A 21,545-nucleotide genomic window follows, 5' to 3' on the forward strand; every position below is an offset into this window, starting at 1 on the left:
ATGCCAAGACAAGAACTAGAGAATTTTTCCTTGTCAAATCAGTTACAATCTTTTTGGACTCTGCCAGTTTTCCGTAGTAAAGGCACCTGCAGAGCCAGACGGAGGGGGTGCCCCAGATCTCTGCCATTCTGTTGCTTCTGCGGCCAGCCTGCGGATGTATTGCTCATTAACGCACAGGAGAATGTTCTCAGGTTTAATATCTGTATGGATGATTCGACACTTGGTGTGTAAGTAATCCAGACCCTGCAGAACCTGTGCATAGTAGAGAAGAAAACAAACATTCATGAGATGCACACATTGAGTATATCAGATGTGAAAGGATGAGAAAATAATCAAAGTTCAATAGTTATCTAGGTAATGAACAGGTATTTTCAAGTTAAACACCAGGGCTACCGTGGGGTAGTTACTACAAGTTAAAAGGAACTTTGTATACTATTTTAACTAGGTAATAAGAATATAATGCTATCTTCACCTCTATTCCTCAACCTACCAGTATTTTTGCCTTTTAGTGATGTACGAGAGAAGAGTATAAGGCCCCTAATCACCCATAAACAGGTACTGTACTCAACAAAAGAGTGAGCTTATAAAAACCTGTAAAGGAAACTAGTCATTGAGGGAAAGAGGAGGGGACTTCCTTCCCTTCAGGAGTAACAACATTTGGTGGGGACCAGGGGATGAAAAGTCTAGGCAGCCTGTTTTTGCTGTTAGCATACAGGGATTTATATTATGCACAGTCACTATTCAAAGCAGCTAAACAGACGGCAGAGACCGACTGCTGAAGCCACTTATCTGTAGTTATTTTACGTGAATATATTATTATAAATGTCTTCAACTTTCATTTCATTCATTTGATGGAAGAGCAATTAGAGTCCCAAAACACAGTTCTCACTGGGGTCTGGGTATTACTACAGTGAAAGTTGGAACATGCCTGTTGGATGATTCTTTTCACACAGGGGAGTGGAAGGCCCTGATAATTTGACTTGATGATCCACTTCAGGAGATGATGCCCTAGAACTTCAAACACCATACAGATGTCTGCAGCAGAGTCAAGGAGAAAGAGGGACACACTGAACCAAAGAGAGCCCGGAAGTCTTACACAACACTGAAAATAAAGCAGCGCTGCTACTTTGAAGTACCACTTTCTGGTAGAGGCAGAAAAGGGGGGGGGGGGGGGGAGAGAGACGGACTAGTCAATTACCATGTTGACTATCTGATAAGCATTTGCTTATCATCGACTAGTCCTTCACATCCCTAAATGGAAGTCACTCATTCTGCAACAGAGGGAGATATGGTGCAAAGACAGTTCTGGGAACAAAATTTCTAGACCACAAGTTACAAAGAACCCAGTAAAGTACTTCATGTCAAGCAGAACGCTTATCAGAGTCTGCCTTTGTTCTTGATATTACAAAGATACACAGGACCTTTTTGATCCAGTATTAAAGAGTTTCTAAGCAGGTCATAAGGTTGTGCTTTAGAAACGATACTGGGCCTGTAAGGCTGCCAAAACAGACATCCTTACTTAGAAACCTATCTGTGCTGCTAAATTATAAGCCTCTAATTTAGACTCAGCACTATCAGATTAATCTCTGATATTGCACAATACCTTTTTTTTTTTTTTAAACAGGTTTTTAATGAAATACTGCAGATGGCTTGTTCAAGGTTAAAAGAGGAAAACCCCAAGATACTGGGCTATTTATTTCTAATCAAGTTCAGTCATGCTACCTTAAAGATTACAGCACGACTCAGCAGGACTGTCCTTTTCACCCTATGTATATGGTCACAGAGTTGCGGATAGATTATTCTAGGCCTATGCTCTGCATGCAACTATAAGGCCCACTAGGAGGGGACTGTTTTATTGGAGATTTGGTTTGGACAGTAAAACAGCTGAAAGAGACATTGGTCACCCCCCGCTGGCAAGAGAGCTGCATAGGAAACTCCCACACAAACTCAATTCTGTGCCTTGTCATATAGTCTATAAAAGGATACGGGAGCCATTGACTCCTGAGATCTTGAAGTCGTCTAGTAACTGAACCACCATCTCTCTATTTGGATCGTTGGGGTCAGTGTTACGGACCTGCATGGAGGAAGACAAGTAACATGAGATAAATCATTGAACAGAACTCCTAGACTAGACATCAGTGGGGTGTAACAGGAAAGGGGGAAAGCAGGAGCTGTGCTAAGCAGTGCTAGTAGTACCTAGAATGGTGTATACCTCCTTCAACCTTCCCAACAATCCATTAAACAGCATGTAACATGAACATTTTATCATCAGACCAATAAAACTTGCACGAAAAACAAAAACACTAGCTCTACGTGACGTAAAGTAGAGATTAGGGGGCAAGGAGTCTCAATTATTGTATGATGATCAGAAGCTACCATCCATATTGGTTATGAGCAGTTCCCATGGATGAGATAAGTGCCACCTTGGAAAAGAGATTAAAACGTGTTGAATGGTGTTCTATAAGTCAGTTTGTCAGCTTTACTTATTCTTATCCATTTTTAGATCAAAGATAGAACCCATCCAAAGACTCAACTGGTTGCTTGGGTCTGTAACTTACCCCTCTCATGTACTGTGGAACCCAGAGGTGACCCCTAAGTACAAGAATCTATCTTCCAAATGGAATGGGGTATTAACTCTGAAAATGGAGAAAGCTGAAAACAGCTTTCTGCCTTCAGACACTCACTGATTTCAGCAGTTTGATTTCATCCAGTGCTGTTTCTGTGTAATGCTCAGCACTCTTCACTACTTTCATAGCGACAAACCTTTTCCCCCTAAAACAGACATAACAAGTTAGTGATAAGTTGACCTATTCAAAGAGGTAGTCTCTAGAATTCGCTTGTTTCACTTGCATCCAAGACCTGGTTATTAAAGGATTGCTTTCTTAATAACATGGAAGATAAGTGCTAATTTACTCATGAGAAAACTGTCTCTAGAGTGCCTATAAAACCCAATTAGTTTCCTTTGCCCTACATATTTAGGACAAACTATAGCTTGAGTGGCCATTCTGTCCACTAACATGCATGCAATATAAATATGAATACTTGTGCCCATACTACTGCAATAATCTTTTATGACGTATGCACAGTCCATGAAAGATAGTAAGAATCTGTGCACAGGCCATCTATTCTAGATTCTTGGCAAAAATGCCAGCAAAAGAACAAAAACCTTACTGAATGTCCCAAGATAGCCAAACCGTGGAAAAGTGTCCCCATCCAAGCTTCCGAATCACATGGTATCGCCCATTGAATAGATCTCCTATTTTCACAAGATGATAACCACCTGGAAAAAGCAAATGGGAAGTTGTCAGTTCAAACCATCACATGGAAGTCAAAGAACAGACAGGTGGAACAAGAACTCAAGCTTAGGAAAAATTCACTCACACAATACATTTTGATAGGCTGGTTAAACATAATAGGCACATGAGTGTTTTCTCCATGTGAATAGTCTCACTGCTTCTTCCTTGGTATTTTGTAAAAAACCTAAGTTTATATGAAAATAAATATGTCCCAATTAAAGCTGAACTTCAATGATTATATATGAAGGTACTTTTTTTTTTAAAGCAAAGAAAGGGAGTGGTCATGCTGGTATAAGAGATGAATGTCTTTCTATCTCAGTTGGAAAAAAATTTCTGAACTGGACCAAAAGATAAGCCTCTGAAAACTGTTTTGTCAACGCTCAGCAGAAGTTTAAGAACTTATCAGCTAACGTTTCTGAAGCTTTCAGATGCACTGAGCATGCTCTAGCCACACACAGCTCCTGGGTAGGTTGGACAGCACGTGTACCATGCTTATCAGTAAAATGAGGAGGATTCATTCCAGGTGTAGATAGGTCCCTGAAATTGCTCCTCTTGATTGCTAGAGGGAGCTGTAGCATCAGACACCAGAACTGAAAGCAAGGACGTTGTCTTTTCCTGTATTCCAGATGTCCTCCCTCCTGATGTTTAGGCAGTGCAGTATGGGAGAATAAAGTAGCATCACTGAAATATGCAGATAAATGAAAAGCTATGGATTGGGGAACTAAGGAAGGCTGGAGGGGAGAGGGGCAGAAGGATCTCTGTAACCATTACAACATACTATTACAACTTTGAGACACCACCAACTTCCTGAGGAAACTACAGAACATCAGTAATCTTTCTGAAAACACCATCCTGGTCACCATGAATGTAGAAGCTGTTTACACCAACATTCCACACAATGGTGGAAAAAAGAAGTGAAAAAGCAAATTGAGAGAGCCAGACAAGTACCCGGGCATCAGCTTCTTCAAGATTGGCTCAACAAACAAAACAACAGAACACCACTGGTGATCACCTACAGCCCCCAACTTAAACCTCTCCAGGGCATCATTAACAATCTACAGCCTGTCCTGGAAAATGACCCCTCACTCACGGGCTTGGGGAACAGGCCAATCCTTGCTTACAGACAACCCCCTAACCTGAAACTAATTCTTTCCAGAAACCATGCAGCACACCTCCATCATACTCACTCAAGAAGCTACCCCTGCAATAAACCCCAGTGCCAATTCTGTCCACACATCTACACAAGTGACATCACAGGACCTAACCTCTTAAGCCACCACCTCACCTCATAAGCTTCCATCAGAGGCTCATACAACTGCACATCCACTAATGTGATATATGCCCTCAAGTGCCAGAAATGCCCCCCTGGACAGTCTCTATGACAAAGGATTAATGGACACAAATCAGATAAGGCAGTCCCCGGGTTACGTACAAGATAGGGACTGTAGGTTTGTTCTTAAGTTGAATCTGTATGTAAGTCGGAACTGGCGTCCAGATTCAGCCGCTGCTGAAACTGACCGCCAGTTCTGACTTACATACAGATTCAACTTAAGAACCTCAAGTCAGCTGCTGCTGAAACTGATCAGCAGCTGATTCCAGGAAGCCCTTGGCAGAGCAACTGTGCCTCCGGCTTCCTGTAGTTAGCGCTGGTCAGTTTCAGCAACGGCTGACTTGGGGACGTCTGGGGCAGAGCAGCTGGGGTGCTGCTGGGTTGCTCCAGTAGCACCGCTCCTCGGCGCTACTGGACCAACCCAGAAGCACCCCAGCTGCTCTGCCCCAGGAGTCCTGATTCAGCTGCTGCTGAAACTGACCAGCAGCGGCTGAATCAGGACGCCTGGGGCAGAGCAGTTGGGGTGCTGCCGAGTTGGTCCAGTAGTGCCCAGAGCGGCGCTGCGGGACCAACCGGCAGCGCCCCAGCTGCTCTGCCCCAGGGTCCACAACAAAAGCCTGGTCTGCTGGGGGGGGCACACTAGCTGCACCCCCCCAGCAGACCAGGGACACAAGGAGCAAAGCGGCAGCGGGGGGGGGGGTGCCTCGCCTCTGAGGCTTTGCTCTGGCGCCGGACCGCTTTGCTCCCGGTGCCCCTGGTTTGCTGGAGACGGTCCCCAGCAGACCAGGGGCACCGGGAGCAAACCCGCGCTTCTGAGGCTTTGCCAGATCATAGTCTGAAAGTGAATTGGCATAACCATATATAACAAAGGAATACAATGAAGAAAGTAAACAGATTATAAACTAACAAATCAGCTACTAGAACAGAAGGTGAGGGAGGAAGGGGCAAGGAAGAGACAAGGAAAGAGAAAATAGCTTATTGTAAGTCAGTAAGTGGCTAATCTGGAGTTACTACGAATATCAAAAGGTGGGGAGGCTGTCTTTGTAATGTGTAACGTAATTAGCATCTTTATTAAGGTCCAATTGCAACCTGTGGAATTTAAGCATAAATACAATTTCTGAAGTCTCCCTCTGTAATCAGGTGTTAAAGTTTCTTTGAAGTAAGAAGCATGTTTTCAGGTCTTTAAGGAAATGGCCAGTTAGATTAAAAATGTTGACTAACAGTTTTTTCTTTGTGGAGATGCCTGATTTGTGGGCATTAATTCTTCGGTGAAATGACTGAGCAGTTTATCCAATATACATCGCAGAGGGACATTGCTGGCACATGATAGCATATATCACACTGCTGGATGTACAGGAATATGAGCCCTTAATCATATAACTGACATGGTTAGGTCCAGTGATGGTGTCTCCAGAGTAAATATGTGGACAAAGTTGGCAACAGGGTTTGTTGCAAGGGAAAGTTCCAGAGTTAGTTTTAATGTGGTATGTATGCCCTGTGGTTGTTAGTAAATCTTCCTGAGGTTAGGTGGTTGTCTATAGGAGAGCATAGGTCCGTCACCCAGAGCCTCTCGGAGTGTAGTATCCTGTTCCAGTATAGGTTGTAGGTTATTGATAATGCTTTGGAGGGGTTTAAGTTGGGGGCTATAGTTGATGACAAGTGGTGTTCTATTGTTGGTTTTCTTGGGCCTATCTAGAAGTAGATGGTTTCTGGGTATTCATCTGGCCCTTTCAATTTGTTTTTTTTTTATTTCCCCTGCTGGGTAATTGAGTTTTACAAATACTTGGTAGAGATCTTGAAGTTTATGGTCTCTGTCACTGGGATTGGAGCAGATGTGGTTGTATCTAAGGGTATGTCTACACTAGCCCCCTAGTTCGAACTAGGGAGGCTAATGTAGGCATTCGAACTTGCAAATGAAGCCCGGGATTTAAATATCCCAGGCTTCATTTGCATGTTCCCGGGCGGGCGTCATTTTAAATCCCCTTAGTTTGAACTGACTGCTACACGCGTGGCAGTCAGAAATTAATCCGAACTAAGTCCTTAACTAAGGTTAAGTCACAGAATCGGAGACATTTTCTGTTTCAGCCATGGAGCAGGAGCCTCCGGGGTACTCCTGGAGTCGCAGGAGCCCTGGGTGCTGGGACAACTCTCTCCATTTTATCCCAGTTACTTTTAGCAAACTATCTGTGCCTTTTACTAAAAATAACAGTGGCAAAATCTTAAACCTTAGATCATAAAGGCTGTTATAGAATACCCCAAGCAAAGAATGTTTTTGCCACCTCCCTTCCCCCTCCTGCCCCCCCCCCCAGAGGCATGAGTGGAGTGGGACTGGGGGCAGGAGGGAGCAGCACTCCACACTCACTCTTGTTCTCAGGTCCCAGTGGGCGGAAGAAACTGGCTGTAGAGGCTATCCACATTTCCCAGCGCTGCCCCCTCCCGTTGGCATGTGTTTGCCCCCAGGGAGGTGCGCTGCTCGCGTGGCCCTAGTGGTGGGGTGGGAGTAGGTGGAGGGAGCCGTGGCAGGGAGCTGAGGCACTGGCAGAGCCCGGCCTGGGGCACTGTTCCACTGTGCATTCCGGCCTGCAGGAGGAGCAGGCAGGCAGGGAGCCCTGCGCCCTACTGCTCGGAGCCTGTGCCTGGCTCCGGGGTGCTGGGAGCTCTGCACGGGCAGCCCCGAGGCGTGGCCTGGCCGGGTGATTCGTGGCTCCGGGCAGTGTCAGCTGCTCCCAGGGTCCGCCTCGGGCTCAGCTGGCCATGAGTTCCCCAGGGATCTGCCCCCCGGGGAGTGGCGGAGGCAACACGCGACCCGCTGCCGGGTCCCCGGAGCATAGAACCGGGGTGGTGGCTGCAGTTGGAGGGGCAAAGGGAGGGTGGTGCTTGGGGTGCCCTAGGGCACTGCCGCCAGCCCGGCCTTGCGGAGCTTCCTGCCCTCCTGGGAGGAGATACCGCTTGCCCAGCGCCTGAGACCCCGGCACAGTCCGCTCCCCCGCCCGCCCAGCTGAGGATTAATCCCCACCTGGGGATTAGTCTGCTGCAACTATGTCACTGACTGGATGTGGATTTTAACACCCTGGAGTCACAGTTATACCAACACAGGTCTATAGTTGTAGAGCTGACCAGATTAGACACTACAGTCTTAATGCCCACAGCGTGAAGGGGGAGAAAAGGACACCAAACTATACTGGCACAATGTAAAGAGGCAAGCTCTCACCTTTACAATAATCATTTGGATCCTCCTGTTCATCATCATCTGACCCCAGGATCTCCTCCTCTTGTTCAGGAAGATCGTTCTCTGAATGAGTAGTAGGGCCTCGATTTTGAGTTTCAGGCCTGAGAAAGAGCATGAACATAAAAGGTGAAGACACATTAGGTTTTAATTCAACAGCTTTCACTTTCTTTCAGGTCAGACTGGGAGGGGAAAGGAGAGAAGAATGATAGTAAGTGGCCTTCAGAAAACCTACTCACATTTAAAAGCCTTTATCCCCAGGTTAAAAATGCCAAGTGACATGTACATAGCAGCCCTTCATACCTGAGAAATGCAACTGATTATTTTCTAGAGGCATTTTTCATAATCAGAACAAGAAGTGTGCATAATTTTTACAGTGAATTAAAAGACTCAGTTGATCCCCTTGAGATAAGTTACTGCCCTCAGGAGTTCTTCCAGTTTCTTTTTATACTAAAGATTTCAAGTTAGTGAGATGTAGCAATTTATATGTTGGCGCTCTACTTATCTTGAAATTGAACATTAACTAACATTTTTCACTCATTTGAGACTGATGTCATGCCTATTATATGAAACTGTCCCCGAGTAAGAGGATTCAGTGACATTTATTGGACACTTCAGCCCTTTCCCCATCTGCTTGGAGAAAGGGTTGGTGTAAAACATATCTTAGGAGCTGAAAGGATCCCTTATAAGGAAAAAGGAGTTAAAACTTGATCTTTTAAAAAAAATAAGGGGCTGCCATTTTAAAACCTGTACCTTTTATAGTCCAATACAGAAGATGAAAGACATTTAATAAATCCTTCCTTTCGCTAAAAACTGCTATGTCTACAGATGAAAATGTCACAACCTTTTAATTATATATGCTGTACTAGGTTGATTGCAGGAACACAGTTAAGTTGGTCAGTGTTATCTCGTTCACATGCATCAGCAAAACATTTTGGCTTCCACTGCGATAAGGGGATGTTTAAATCCCCCAAATAGTAAAGTTAAAAATTGAGTGTATGACAGTTTCAAAGCCACACAATAAAACTAGCTGTTTCAAAGCAAATCAAACCTTTATTAGACATAAAACCCTACAGAGCTAATCAATCTCCTTCAGAGTTATCCTAGCAATCTTTTTGTAGGAAATTCACATCTTGTATATTAATGCATAAGAAAACATGCAGTCTCTACATCAATTATGTTGCTTTTGGTAGTACTAAAAGACTAACCAAGAATGGCCACCCGTTGTGCTAAGTACTGTACACAGTAGAAACAGATCATCCCTACGGTAGGTGCTATATAAACACTGAAGAAAAAGGTGGGTCCTGCCCCAAGACAAGACAGGGATGGATACAGAGATAGGGGGGAGTACAAGGAAACAATATTGGTCAGTAGAACTAGCAGTCTAGCTTGTCCTCAAATATTTTTGTAGCTATAGCAAAGTGGAGATTTAAGGAGGGATTAAGAACACTGAAGGGCTTTTAAGGATGTTGCTTCTCTGAAGGGTGTCTCTGAAAACTTCACAAGTGGCTGGGATGGAGGCTGGCATCCTGAGCTAGTTAAAGGGGAAGCGAATTTCTCGATACAGAATGATACATGACAAGTGGAATAGGGATAGGCTGTGAAGAGAAGTTGCTTACGTTTCATGTGCTAGAGAAGGGGGAGCCAGTGGAAGGATACAAAGACGGATAAGATGACCATACCAACAGGCTAGGAAAATTGTCTCTGCCGCAGCCTTGCAAATGGGGCAAGACTGCACAGTCAAGGCCAGAGAAAAAGATGTTTCAGTAGTCCAGATGTGCTATGAGGAGAGCTTTGTGAGCTTGAAGCAATTAAAAAAGGGGGTGCTAATAAATATCCTCTATACACCTACGGAGGGGAAAAAGAGCAGACAAGGGAATTTAAATCCAACAGTCACACCCACCTCATTCAGAGTTAATTTTCATTCAGTGTCCTCAATGCCGCCAAGATTTTTCTTCTTCCTGTAACCAAGTACTAAATAGCTGCTTCAGAGAAGGTGTGGAATGAGATGAGAAAGTGGGGCCACAAAAAGAGCCATCTTAAAAGGTCTACATCAAAATGCTTGAAACCTCTGAGGTACTTTGCAATGTTCTTCCTGCATCAAGGATGTTATCAGAAACCACTCAGGCCATGCTGGAAATTTACGACCTCCGCCCTCCTAACTGGAGCCACTAAGTCATGCTATTGACTATCTGGTGATTGATGCACCCTACAGTTTTGCATCTCACTATCCCACAGCTCTCAGATTCAGTCTCACAAGACATCACAGTTTCACACTACAGTTAGTTTTTTCCCCCCTATTAGTCTCTCTCAGAAAAATCTTCATAGTACCATTAAAAATTAAGCTCTCCTCCAAATCACCTTTGCTCTACTATTCAAATTCATTTGAAGGCAGACTCCCTGTAATAGTCTGACTTGTAAAATGCCAACTGCAGAGCCAGATCAAAAGGGTATACTAATATGGTTCAAGTACTTAAGATTAAACTCTCCACTAAATAGGGAACAAGAATTGAGTCAAACCAAACCCCCAAATATTCACACACAAAAACCTCATAACATCCACCCTGTCTGCATCATTCACTCGAACAGTATAGCCTACAAAGAGGCAGAGAGGGGTTGCTGGAGACAACAACTACTCCATTGCCTATATAACATGCTGGCGTAAGAAGCAGATAGCTGTCAGTATTGCAAAAATGCTAACAGATGCTTCAAAAGAAGCAACATCTGGGTGATTTATAGCTACTCAGCAGAATTTATAGATTGCAATTTTTATAACTACCATGTTCACTGCTACAATAAAATGCATTCAGATGAAAAATTTTATATCTGTTCCTTCTACCTCCTAATTAATCAGAAGATTTAACTAGATTTGCATCATTCCTCTGCAATCACATGATCAGGTAATATTTTAAGGAAGAAGAAAAGATGACGTCAAGTTGCAGTATTCTAAAGCAAACGTGAGACAGCTTTCATCTACCAAAGTCTTCATCTAGGAACCCAAAAGTCCTTTCTTCTAAGGAAGACCCTTAAGAAAAGCAGCAGTTCGCTGGAGACAAAGGAAAGCCTACCTGCACGAAGCACGGACTCCCATTGATAAAGATACCCCTGAAGATGGACAAACAGTTTTCGAAAGAGCCATTAAAAAAACAACTACCAGCAGCAGCAGCGTGTGCACCTCTGCTGCCTGAACAGTGTTGGCTTTTGAAAGCAGCCAAGCTGTGTGTGACAGGGAGGGAGAAAAAGGATTTGTCTCCACCACCTAGCTGCAGATGCATAGCACTGCATTGCAGGTAAAGGGCCTTGCAGCAACACTGACAGGGCTGCTCTCAGCTAACCTTTCTGCAGATTTAATCATTCCCTAGGTTAAAACAGATTCACCACACCTCTTTTATATTTACTTGCTTCTACAGTCTTCCCCTGAGGAAATGCTGAATTCAGTCAGATTTTCAGTTTTATCTTTCTGAACTGAATTTATCTATCTCCCCATTCAACAGCCTTTTCATCAACCAACTTCTGTTAGAGAGAGAGAGAAAGAAAAGCTTTTGAGCTTATACAGAGATGAAGAATAACTCTGTGGAAGCTTGAAAGTTTGTCTCTTTCACCAACAAAAGTTGTTGGCTCAATCACATATATTACCTCACCCACCCTGTCTATCATCCTGGGATAGACATGGCTATAGTACTGCATATTCAACAATACGCTAGATTCACAGCTTCCATAGTCTAAACCTTTTGAAATAAAAACCCCAGGATAATAAAGTGGGAAATGGAGGGTGTTAACTTCTAGAAATGTTTCTTACTTTTATTTTAAACACCAAGTGCTGTGGTGACAAAAAGAACTTCTCATTCTTTGTTAAATCACAAAAAGATGTAAGCATATTAATTAAATTGTTTCACTAATGCAAGGTGTTCAGCATCTTTCTTGGATGCCAAAAAAGGTATTTCTAGATACTAGCTGGAATTACCCGGCATTGCTCGGGGCAGGCAGGAGGGGGCGAGCAAGGGACCTAGAGTGGGCAAGCATACGCCCAGGACTGCAGGGAGCAACGACCCCACCGCCCACGCCAAAACTTTCGCCCCATTACCTGCTGCACCACGGGGCCGCGCCAGGGACTCCCCTCTCCCACGGGCTGCGCTGTGCAGGTGCCAGGCTCCCTGCCATGTGACCAGGAAGCTGTGCCGGACCCCGGGCCGCTCCCAGTGCTGCCGTCGCCTCCCCGCTGTGCCTGCAACCGTCCCCTAGTGGCAGCCGCGCGCTCCAGCTTGCCACTCGGCAACCCTTGGCTGCTGCCGGAGGGAAGGGGCCTGGGCCGAATGACATCACGGGCGGGAGGGAGAAGGGGGCTCTCCCGCCCCAGAGGCGCTTGCGCAGTAGAACGGCCTGGGAGAGGCGAGTCGGGCAGCTGCCACTCAGAACGCTGCCCCTCCCCTCGTGCCTCCACTTCCCCCGGGAAGCCACTTCTCCCCGTACTGCCAAAAGTACTTTAAAATCATCTCCTGGAGGAAAGGTTACCCCATGCACAGTTTGTTTGCGGTAGCTCTTATAGTGCCTAAGTTATTAGCGCACAAACATACAAACATTCTCCTTTATATATTAGATTTTTGGCACATCTTTATCTTCCCAGAACTCAAGGGAAAACAGATCAGCAGCAGTGTGACAATGTACACTTTCAGAGATTTTGGGCAATTAATATTTCAATAGACAATGATAAACTATGGTATTGTCTAGTTCTTACTGAGGCAAATCTCAAATTAATGGAAGATTTTCACACAGTAAGGACAGAATGATTGGGCATTTATCAATATTCAATTTATATTCAACACTGGAAACACAAAAGTTCTGTCTCCTTAGCTTTTGATGGAAATCTACTAGAATGGGAATTCAGGCTTGGTCTTCTGGTGAGAGAAGGCCAAGAGATATCCCTTCACTTGCTCTCCAACTGCTTAAACTAACCAAAACAGAGATTTAAAGAGAAGATAAAGGCAACTAGAATATCCGACACCCTGCCTGTATGGAGCCCTTTCTTAGGCCTTATCTACATTGGCACATTTTGTCACCAAAAACTGGCTTTTGGTGACAGAGAGAAAGCTTCAGAGGGGTAGCCAACATAGTCTGTAACTGGAAAAACAACAAACAGTCTTGCAGCACCTTAGAGACTAACAGAACATGTAGCTTTCGTGGGCACAACCCACTTCTTCATGAAATGTCACTTTTGTAGGGAAAAAGTTTTGGCAACAAAAAACTTCTACCCCTATAAGAAACTTTTCTCTTTTCCCTTCCCTTTATTATTGACCAAAAGCCAGTGTGTTTGTTCAGAGAACTGGCTTCTGCCAGTATCCCACAATGTCTGCCCTGATGTGCTCCATGTTTTGTGATCCCCGCTGCCTTCCAGGCATGTGCCCCCTCCCTTTTCAAAGCTCCCTGAAGTATCTGACAGCTGAGTGAGCTGCTCCATTTGGGGACCGAAGAACAAATCACTGGAATGTTCCTGTTCTGCCCTGCTTGGAACATAGCAGCAGGAAAACTGCTGCTGCAGTGGGAGGGCTGGAGGGACAGCTGAGCTGCTTTGACATTCCTTAGCATGGAGAGCTCACAGAGCTACAAGGGAATTCCAAGATGTGCAGGGATCAGCTCTGCCTTTTCACAACACTGCACTGTGCGATCCTTGCCCACGTTGCAAGCACCCTGTAGACAGATGTAGCAAAGCAATGTGGCCGACAATGAGAGAACAAAAAACCAGCGTGACTGGTTTCCACTTTTGGCAACTTTTACATGTTGATAGCACTTGTCGCGCCAAACCTTCCCAGTATAGACATAGCCTTATTCTGCTCTTGCTGCTACTCCGTTGATGCAAGCAACAGTAGAAGCACTAGAATTGATTGGCCACTGGCTAGAGATGTGAAAGCCCTCCTCCCTCCCCCCGGCCCATGCTTCCTCAAAAGAAAGAGGCAGCAAGGGAGGGGAAGAGGAGGGGATTCTGGTCAAGGGGCTTGTGGGGGGGGGGGGGGATTTTGGCCAGGGAGGCAGGGGCTGTCTGGCCAGGTGGAGTGAGTGAGGGGGTGGGGATCTGGGCATGAAAGGGTCAGGGGGTCACTTGGTGCTTGCCATGCAGCGTAAAAACATGTAACACCTGCTACTCCCATTTCCCAGAAACCTCTAAGAATTCATAGGGGAAGCTTCCAGGAAAATGTTTCCAAGAGGGATGAAAATGGACAATGAGCATGGAGCCATTTTGGCTGCTTGTTTCCCTCATGTGGAGGGAAAGAAAAGAGCAGCGCACCCTGACATTTTTTTTTGTTCTGCTTCCCCATGACACTCCCCATCTAGGAAGCTGATGCTCCAGTCTTGCAGGGAGCCGTATGCAAAGTTGTAGCACAGGCAGATGGTTACTGCATTTAAAATGCACAGGTGCAGTGTTCGCGTGAGCCATGACTGCTTGGTCCTGGCTTCGCTAAGTCCAGCGGCCTCTGTTTGCAGCAAACATCCCTGGCTGCTGTGAACAGAGGATGGTGCCGGAGGAGCCGCCCCGTGCGCAGGGGAACTCTGCTTTTAAGCCGGCTCCCCCCAGCACAGGCTCGTTGAGGCAGTGGGAGGGGGGGGGGGGGACACCACAGGGAGCATGGGGCGACCAGGGACCTTTCAAAAGCAGAAGCACCTGCAGTGGAACCTGTGCCTCTGTTTCCTCTGCCCCCCACGGAGATGGTACTGGGGGGAAACCAGCTCTTAAGATGGCTCTTTTTGTTACAATTGAGTGTTATTCCCCTTTTAGCTCTGTAGGGTTTTATGTCTAATAAAGGTAGCTAAGGAAATCATCTGCAAACACTGGGAAAGGCAGTAAGGTGATAGGCAACAGCCAGCATAGATTTGTAAAGAACAAATCCTGTCAAACCAATCTGATAGCTTTCTTTGATCGGATAACGAGTCTTGTGGATAAAGGAGAAGCGGTGGATGAGGTATACCTAAACTTTAGTAAGGCATTTGATACGGTTTCACGTGATATTCTTATCAATAAACTAGGCAAATACAACTTAGATGGGGCTACTATAAGGTGGGTGCATAACTGGCTGGATAACTGGGCGCCAGAGGCAGCCCTGGAGTGACCCAATATTAACTGGTTAACTGATGAATGGGAACTTACATCCCTAAGGAGATGGACTGCAACTGCATTTTTTGAAGTTACGGCAAAATTATCAAGTGTCCTCCATTTCCACAAGCCAGAATGACAACAGTGAACTAACCATGACAACTACAGGGTGGAGAAAACCACGTCACTAATCCTCACCACCACTGCTTACATTGCCCATAGATGCCAATGGGGCTGGGCTCTTTTATATGTAAAGCTACTGAGAAATGTATATGTCAATACCATGATGGCAATGCATATATTATGTAAATACCAAATAATTGCCAAGTGAGACCACTTCCCAAACTGCTTACAAAGGGCCTGATCCAATTTAAATTTTAAGCTAGGATTGAGCCCAAAGCAATCTGTTGATATGACCCAAAAAGATCCAGATAACATTTAGTCACTCTTATATAAGGGACCAATTAGTAAAAGCCCCACTGCCTGGTAGAAGCGATCTCTGAAGAAAATTGGAGAGACTTTGAATTTACTTCTGACAGCAGCACTTTCTCTCACTGAATGTGGGGTCTTCAGCACAGGTTCACTGTGTGTCAGAATACCTCAGAAATGTGTCGTCACAGTTAACTCCATTCAGGTCAAAGCAACGTGCAGCCCAAAGACAAAAGAACAAATCCCTCGAAACAGGAAATCAAAACATCTCACCTCTTCAGAAAGCTCAAAGGTCTTATTCGCCCAGAGACACAAATCATGACAACTCTCTCTGGAGAGATACCATACATTCTGCCTCTCTGTGGATGCACCAAGTGTTTTCATGTGGCATCTTTCTTACCATGCTGTTTAAATCGACTGTTTGAATGAGGAAGACTCAAAGAGTCTGTCCATCATCCACACTGGAGCAACATGGTGATTTCACCACCGTGGTAACAGACCTGATCTCCCGGTGGGCTCTTGTGAAGCAGCAGGTAGCCTACAGCGGCCTCTTGGGGGGAGAGGCTGAAGGTGCCTCTATTTCAGTGGTTCTCAAACTTTTTGTCCCATGGACCCCGTATAAACCTTTTTGCGGACAACCAGTCGCTAATGGAAACTCACCTTGAATTACACAATTGTGCCCAAGCCATTTTGCTAGTTCTGCAGCTAGGGAAAATGCTTTAATTTCAATTATTAAACAGATTAAATGTTTTAACTTTCTCATGTTACTTTATCAAACTTCATTTTAAATAAAGTAAAATATTAATTTATGTCCAATACAAAAGGCTTCAATGTTTTCTTTATTTATGGCAGGGGTACGCAACCTTTTTTGGGTCAGGGATCCCTTAACCACAGAAAAATCAGATGGGGACCGCACACAGTAGAAACAAAAACTCCTCCCAAAACCCCAACCCTCACTGAGTGGCTCCCAGCTGAGACATCACTCCTCTGGCACTCCACAGGATGAGGGAAAAGGACAGGGAGGACTGAGGTTCAGGGCTTCCCACAGGCTAGATTTGCTTTTCTGAGGAATATTATGGACCCCCTTAGGTTCTAAGGTGGGGACAAAAATAAGGGGTTCAGTGTGTGTGAGAAGGCTGCCAATGAGTGGGATAGGAATGGGATGCAGGATGTGGGAGGGAGGTGGAGGTCAGACGGGAGGGAGGTTGCTAAGTTTGGGCGGGAGTAGGGTGTCTGGCCAGGGGGAGGGAGCAGAAGTGGATGGGGGTAGGGTGTCTGGCTAGGAGGGAGGGTGCAAGGAGGGGACTTGGGTAAGGGTTGGACCTCCCTGGTCTGGCACCCTCTGGACTTGACTGGTCCCAAATGAAGGATTTTTTTGGACCAGGGGAGGTCATTTCAGGCCTCCTGCTGCCGTCCCCTCCCCTCTAGACATCTTTGTACCTCCCTCCCCTGAAATCCAGCTGAGCTGCCCACCCCCTCTGGTTCCCTGCACCTTCCCCAAAGGCCACTCCTGCACAACCCAGCAGAGACCAGCACCAGTTCCCTGCATCCCTGCTCTAGCCCAGATGAGCAGCCCCTGTCCGTGGCAGGCACCGGGGCTGGAGCACTGGCAGGAGGAGAGCATTCCTCATTTAGGATGATGCTTATCAGTTAAGCTTTTACACCCCATTTTATATATCCTAGTCGAAAAGTTAAAAAGCAAGCCCTGGGGGAAAAGGTAGTTAAAAAGATTCAAATTATTTGTAAAAAGCAAGAAATGGCCACCTTGTGGACAGTTACAATTTAAATGGCTTGTACAAGTTACCTCCTGTTTCACCCTAACTATGTACAGAAAACTTCCGATAATCCGGCACCTTTAGGACCCAGGGGGTGCTGGATTATCAGATATGCCGGACTATCGGAAGGGGGGGCTATGAGGGGTCTAGGGTGCGGTGAGGGGATGCCACCCCAGACCCCTCATAGCCCCCCATTCCGATAGTCCGTTTCTACCCCAGGCATCCCCGATTCAGCAGCTGCTGGTCAGTTTCAGTAGTGGCTGAATCAGGGACGCCTGCGGCAGAACAGCTGGGGTGCTGCCGGGTTGGTCCTGTAGCACTGCCCCTCGGCGCTGCGGGACCAACCCGGCAGCACCCCAGCTGCTCTGCCCCCCGGCTTCCTCGATTCAGCTGCTGGTCAGTTTCAGCAGCGGCTGAATTGGGGAAGAGCAGCTCCAATTGTCCGGCTGCCTGGAGCACTTCCGGGTTCCCGATGGTGCTGGACCATCAGGAGTGCCAGAGCATTGGATGCCAGACCAATGGAGTTTTACTGTATAGCACCACCATTGGACTGCACCCTCCTATGCCCTTTTGCTCCTCTTAAACACGCAGGAAATACACAATAGAAATTATTTCCGCTTCATGATTACTTGGAGCAACAGGTAAAAGTTACAGAGGATACTGTGAATTCTATAATATGGCTTGTTGCCATATACCTCACAAATTGTTCTGCTAAATAGAATCCACATTCCACCATTTAAGACATTACACCAACAATATATTTACTGCTATTTCATTAACATGAGTGACAAACCAAATCATTAGCCATGTCATCCACTCTTTTTAACTAGGGAACAAGTATAACATGGCATGTTAATCAACTGTATAGGAAAATGCTTTTAGAGTTAAAGCTGCTTAGCCAGAAGATCAAAAGCTGCTAATCAGACAAGAGCCATAATCCTTCCAGAGTAAGGAGAGGAACATGTACCCCACCAAATTACAGTGTTTTTGGATGAATCCCAATTTGTCCTTCCACTTCTGGGAGTAGCTGTGTTCCCTCTAAAGTATAAACATTTGTTTCCATAGGCCTTTCGTCTCTCCTCCTTACTAATTACCTGACCTTACTGGATAGGCAAGGATAGAAAACCAAGAACAAATGTAAGTAACAGTTACTGTATTTATACAAAGCAGGCTGTTGAATGTGGATGCTGAACTGTTATTGAAAGTGATACTACAGTCATTCAGTGGTAACATTTAACCTCCGAACAGCCTTTACTGTTGCAAGCCTCAATTCTTCTGAGAGGCGATTAGCAAATTATCTATAAACTGGCAACCATAATAATCCCTCCAAGATAATTTTTCCTTTCCACATATCCTCATTTTCGTATCCTGCAAGGTTTGGTAGTTAATGAGTTACATCCATCAATATCACTCACGTAGGAGCATTATCTGGAGTAATGAATTCTTTCATGCCAGTTTATTGCAAATGTTCCAAATCTTATGTGATGTCCACTAGGGCATGTAAGTTCCCAAACTTTTTTGATACCAGGGACAGGCAAACCCCTTCACAAACTCTTGCAGACTGGTAACATACGCATATTTGTATATTCATTATTTGGATAATTAATATGTAAATACTCAAATAAAATGCTACCCGTCTGCCAATAGCCCCAGCTTCGAGTCCTCCAGTGCCAGCCCTCCCTAACCCCTAGCACCCCCCACTCCTCCACTACCCCCAGCACCAGCCACTGACCCGAGTCCTCTGCACCAAATGCCCCCCTAGAGCCAGCCCCGGTCCCAGAGCCCCCCAGCACAACACCCCCCCGTCCCTCCACCTAGCCCTGTGTTGCCTCCCAGCCACCTGCTGAGTGCTGCTGCCCAGGTAGCAGCTGCTCTAAGGCTGACATGTTGAGCTCCTCAGCATGGCCTTCCCAACATGCAGCAAAGCACTCTTCTGCGGCTGGGAAGAGACTCCACCCCTGCCCTGCCAGGCCTGGTGACAGCCCAGCCTGCGACACACGCACGGGATTGGTGGCATCTGCAGCACAGGCGACAGGGAGAGGCACACATTTCTGGTGGCTCGAGAGTTCCTCCCTCCTTCAGGGCCTAGAAGTGCAGGGTCACTCAGTCCATGCATATCTTGGGCTCGTAGCACCCATGTGACAGCCAGGGTGGTAGTAGCCCCCCTGTCCTCCGCTGGTTTGAGTCAGGGAGCCCGACTCCTCCCTGCATAACTCTGACCAGGAACAGGCAGGGGAGACCCCGCGGGGGAAACTGGGCCCTGCCACAGGAGGGGTGGAAAATGCAGCTAGCCAGCACGGCTCTCCGGGGCCTCTAACCTCATACTCCTTGGGACACTCATGGCTGTGAAGGTTCTACTCCCTAGTCCCAAACACACGGCCCACAACAGAAAGGACACAGGGCAGCCAGCCACTATGCAGCCCTACCAGCAGGCCAGAAATGTTCCCTTCTATGTTCCCTTCACCAATAAGCAGGACAAGTCCAAGCAGAAAATCCTTTTTCATGTGATGTTATGCCAAATAAAACAGTCAGGGGGAAAAACACTTTAGAGGACCTCATATTTTACTAGTGCCTCTTCAGGCATTTTATTTAAATCACTACATCTGTTAAAAATGTAGAACTTTATACAACAGATCCAAAGACCATGCCTCGGCATTCAATTAAATTCAGTAAACAAGCCACGTGCCATGGCAGAATATGTACTCAATATCTGCATAAAACATTTTAGAATCCAGAGTAGTGAGCTCGCAAGAGGCTTGGGTATTATTAATAACTATCACTTATTTACTCTGCAAATTTTTAAAAGCAATACTTTGCACTTAATTTTTCCCTAAGCATTTTATAAAAGTAGGTACTCGTTACCACTTGCCCCACTGTCTAAGGCAAGGATACGACTAGAAATTGGGTCTAGTGACTTAAGCCTGAGCTCCTCCTTTCCTTGGTCTCTAAAGCAGTGTTTCCCAAATGGTGTTCCGCAGAACCCTGGGGTTCCGCAAAGTGAAAATAAGGGTTCTGCGAAAAAAATTCCATTACAATTACATTTTATGATTTAAAAGAATAATATTTAAGCATTTATGAATTTTATTGAAAACAATTTTCATTTGTGTTTGACACGATACGTGTCCCTGCGTAATGCCAGCTTAGCCCGAGAGTGGGGACGATGATGTCACTACTCAGCGCTGTGCGCAGAGTCAGTAGCGAGATTGCCTGTTATATACCACCGTCAATCCCTGTACTCACTCTCAGGGATCATGGATCATGTGGTTGACTGAATACGAATATACTAGTGCCACGTCAGACAAAGTCGAAGCTTCAGCTGTCAAACCAGTTGCTTTATTTTTTGTACACCATTAAATGTGATATTTGTTTTTAAATATGTGTAATTAAACTAGGTGTTGATTTCATGACCTTGTTTAGCATTTGTTTATTATTCTTATTTGTGGTCTACTTTTTCAGCTCCATATATAAGACTGTTATTAGGGGTTCTGCAAAATTCTCTCTCGTTTAAAAGGGTTCCATGGCCAAATAAACTTGGAAAAACTGCTCTAAGGTATGGTCATGACTTAAACAAGCACAAGTTACTGAAAATCCCACCTCCTCCAAGAAAGGAAAAAAAGTATCCATATTAGTGGGCAAAAAAACCCAAGTGGCTGATCATCTGTTTCAAAATCATGACAAATACAGGACTAAGCAATGTCCTGGGGGGGGCGAGGGCTTTCTGCATTTAACCCTTAAATTTCTATTTGCAAGTCAAACTGGTATTTACTTTAACTTTTATCTAAAAGTTCTTAAACCCTAACAATCTATTACCATGCAATTTACAGATCTGATTAAGTACTTGTTGAATTGAAGTCAATGCTTGAGAAAGAAAACATGCCCATAACTGAAAATAGTCTATGTAGATCCCTGATTCCGCCGACCCCACCTCCTCAGCACAGGGAGCAAGACATAATGACCTCTTGAGGTTCCTTCTAGCCTTGATACAATGTTTGCTTTCTAATGGTGGGCTCCAGATGGTTTAGTAATCCTTTTAAACAAGCAAGCTGCTGTCTGCTCCATTTCTGACAACCAGACCCAAAAAAATCCATTTGAAGATACTGCATAATGAGCTAAGTCCAGCTGAAAAGATGGTCACATCCTGAAAATTCTTTCTATAGTATCTCAAACTTATTATAAATGTGTACAAATAAAAAATTAGTTATTTGATGCGCAGGTTTTCCCAGTCAGACAATAGTTTTGTTTAATTTCTTCTCTGAAAACATTAAGTAACGAAAGCGAGATACAGACTCAAGAGCTCTGCAAATCAACTCAGAAGTATAATGAAAGTGATATAGCTATTTTGTAGACATTTAGTGATCACAGTCTTTGTAGATACAATAGACAAGTAGTTCTCAAAATTTTTGGC

At 45.2% G+C, this 21,545-nt stretch overlaps 1 protein-coding gene across 4 annotated transcripts in view; it reads right to left on the minus strand.

Moving 5' to 3' along the window:
- The window catches only part of SRPK1 (SRSF protein kinase 1), a 45,944-nt gene that overhangs the window by 17,952 nt on the left and 6,447 nt on the right, over nucleotides 1–21,545 (minus strand). For all 4 annotated transcript variants that reach the window (XM_075910478.1, XM_075910476.1, XM_075910477.1 and 1 more), the window contains exons 3-8: nucleotides 7,838–7,956; nucleotides 3,172–3,280; nucleotides 2,685–2,772; nucleotides 1,987–2,074; nucleotides 929–1,035; nucleotides 87–252 (exon numbers count right to left, since the gene is read on the minus strand). In XM_075910478.1, coding sequence (XP_075766593.1) covers nucleotides 87–252; nucleotides 929–1,035; nucleotides 1,987–2,074; nucleotides 2,685–2,772; nucleotides 3,172–3,280; nucleotides 7,838–7,956 — 677 coding nt within the window. The remainder of the gene's footprint in view (nucleotides 1–86; nucleotides 253–928; nucleotides 1,036–1,986; nucleotides 2,075–2,684; nucleotides 2,773–3,171; nucleotides 3,281–7,837; nucleotides 7,957–21,545) is intronic.

The sequence above is a fragment of the Pelodiscus sinensis genome, chromosome 27 (genome assembly GCF_049634645.1).
Source record: "Pelodiscus sinensis isolate JC-2024 chromosome 27, ASM4963464v1, whole genome shotgun sequence".
Taxonomy (NCBI): domain Eukaryota; kingdom Metazoa; phylum Chordata; order Testudines; family Trionychidae; genus Pelodiscus; species Pelodiscus sinensis.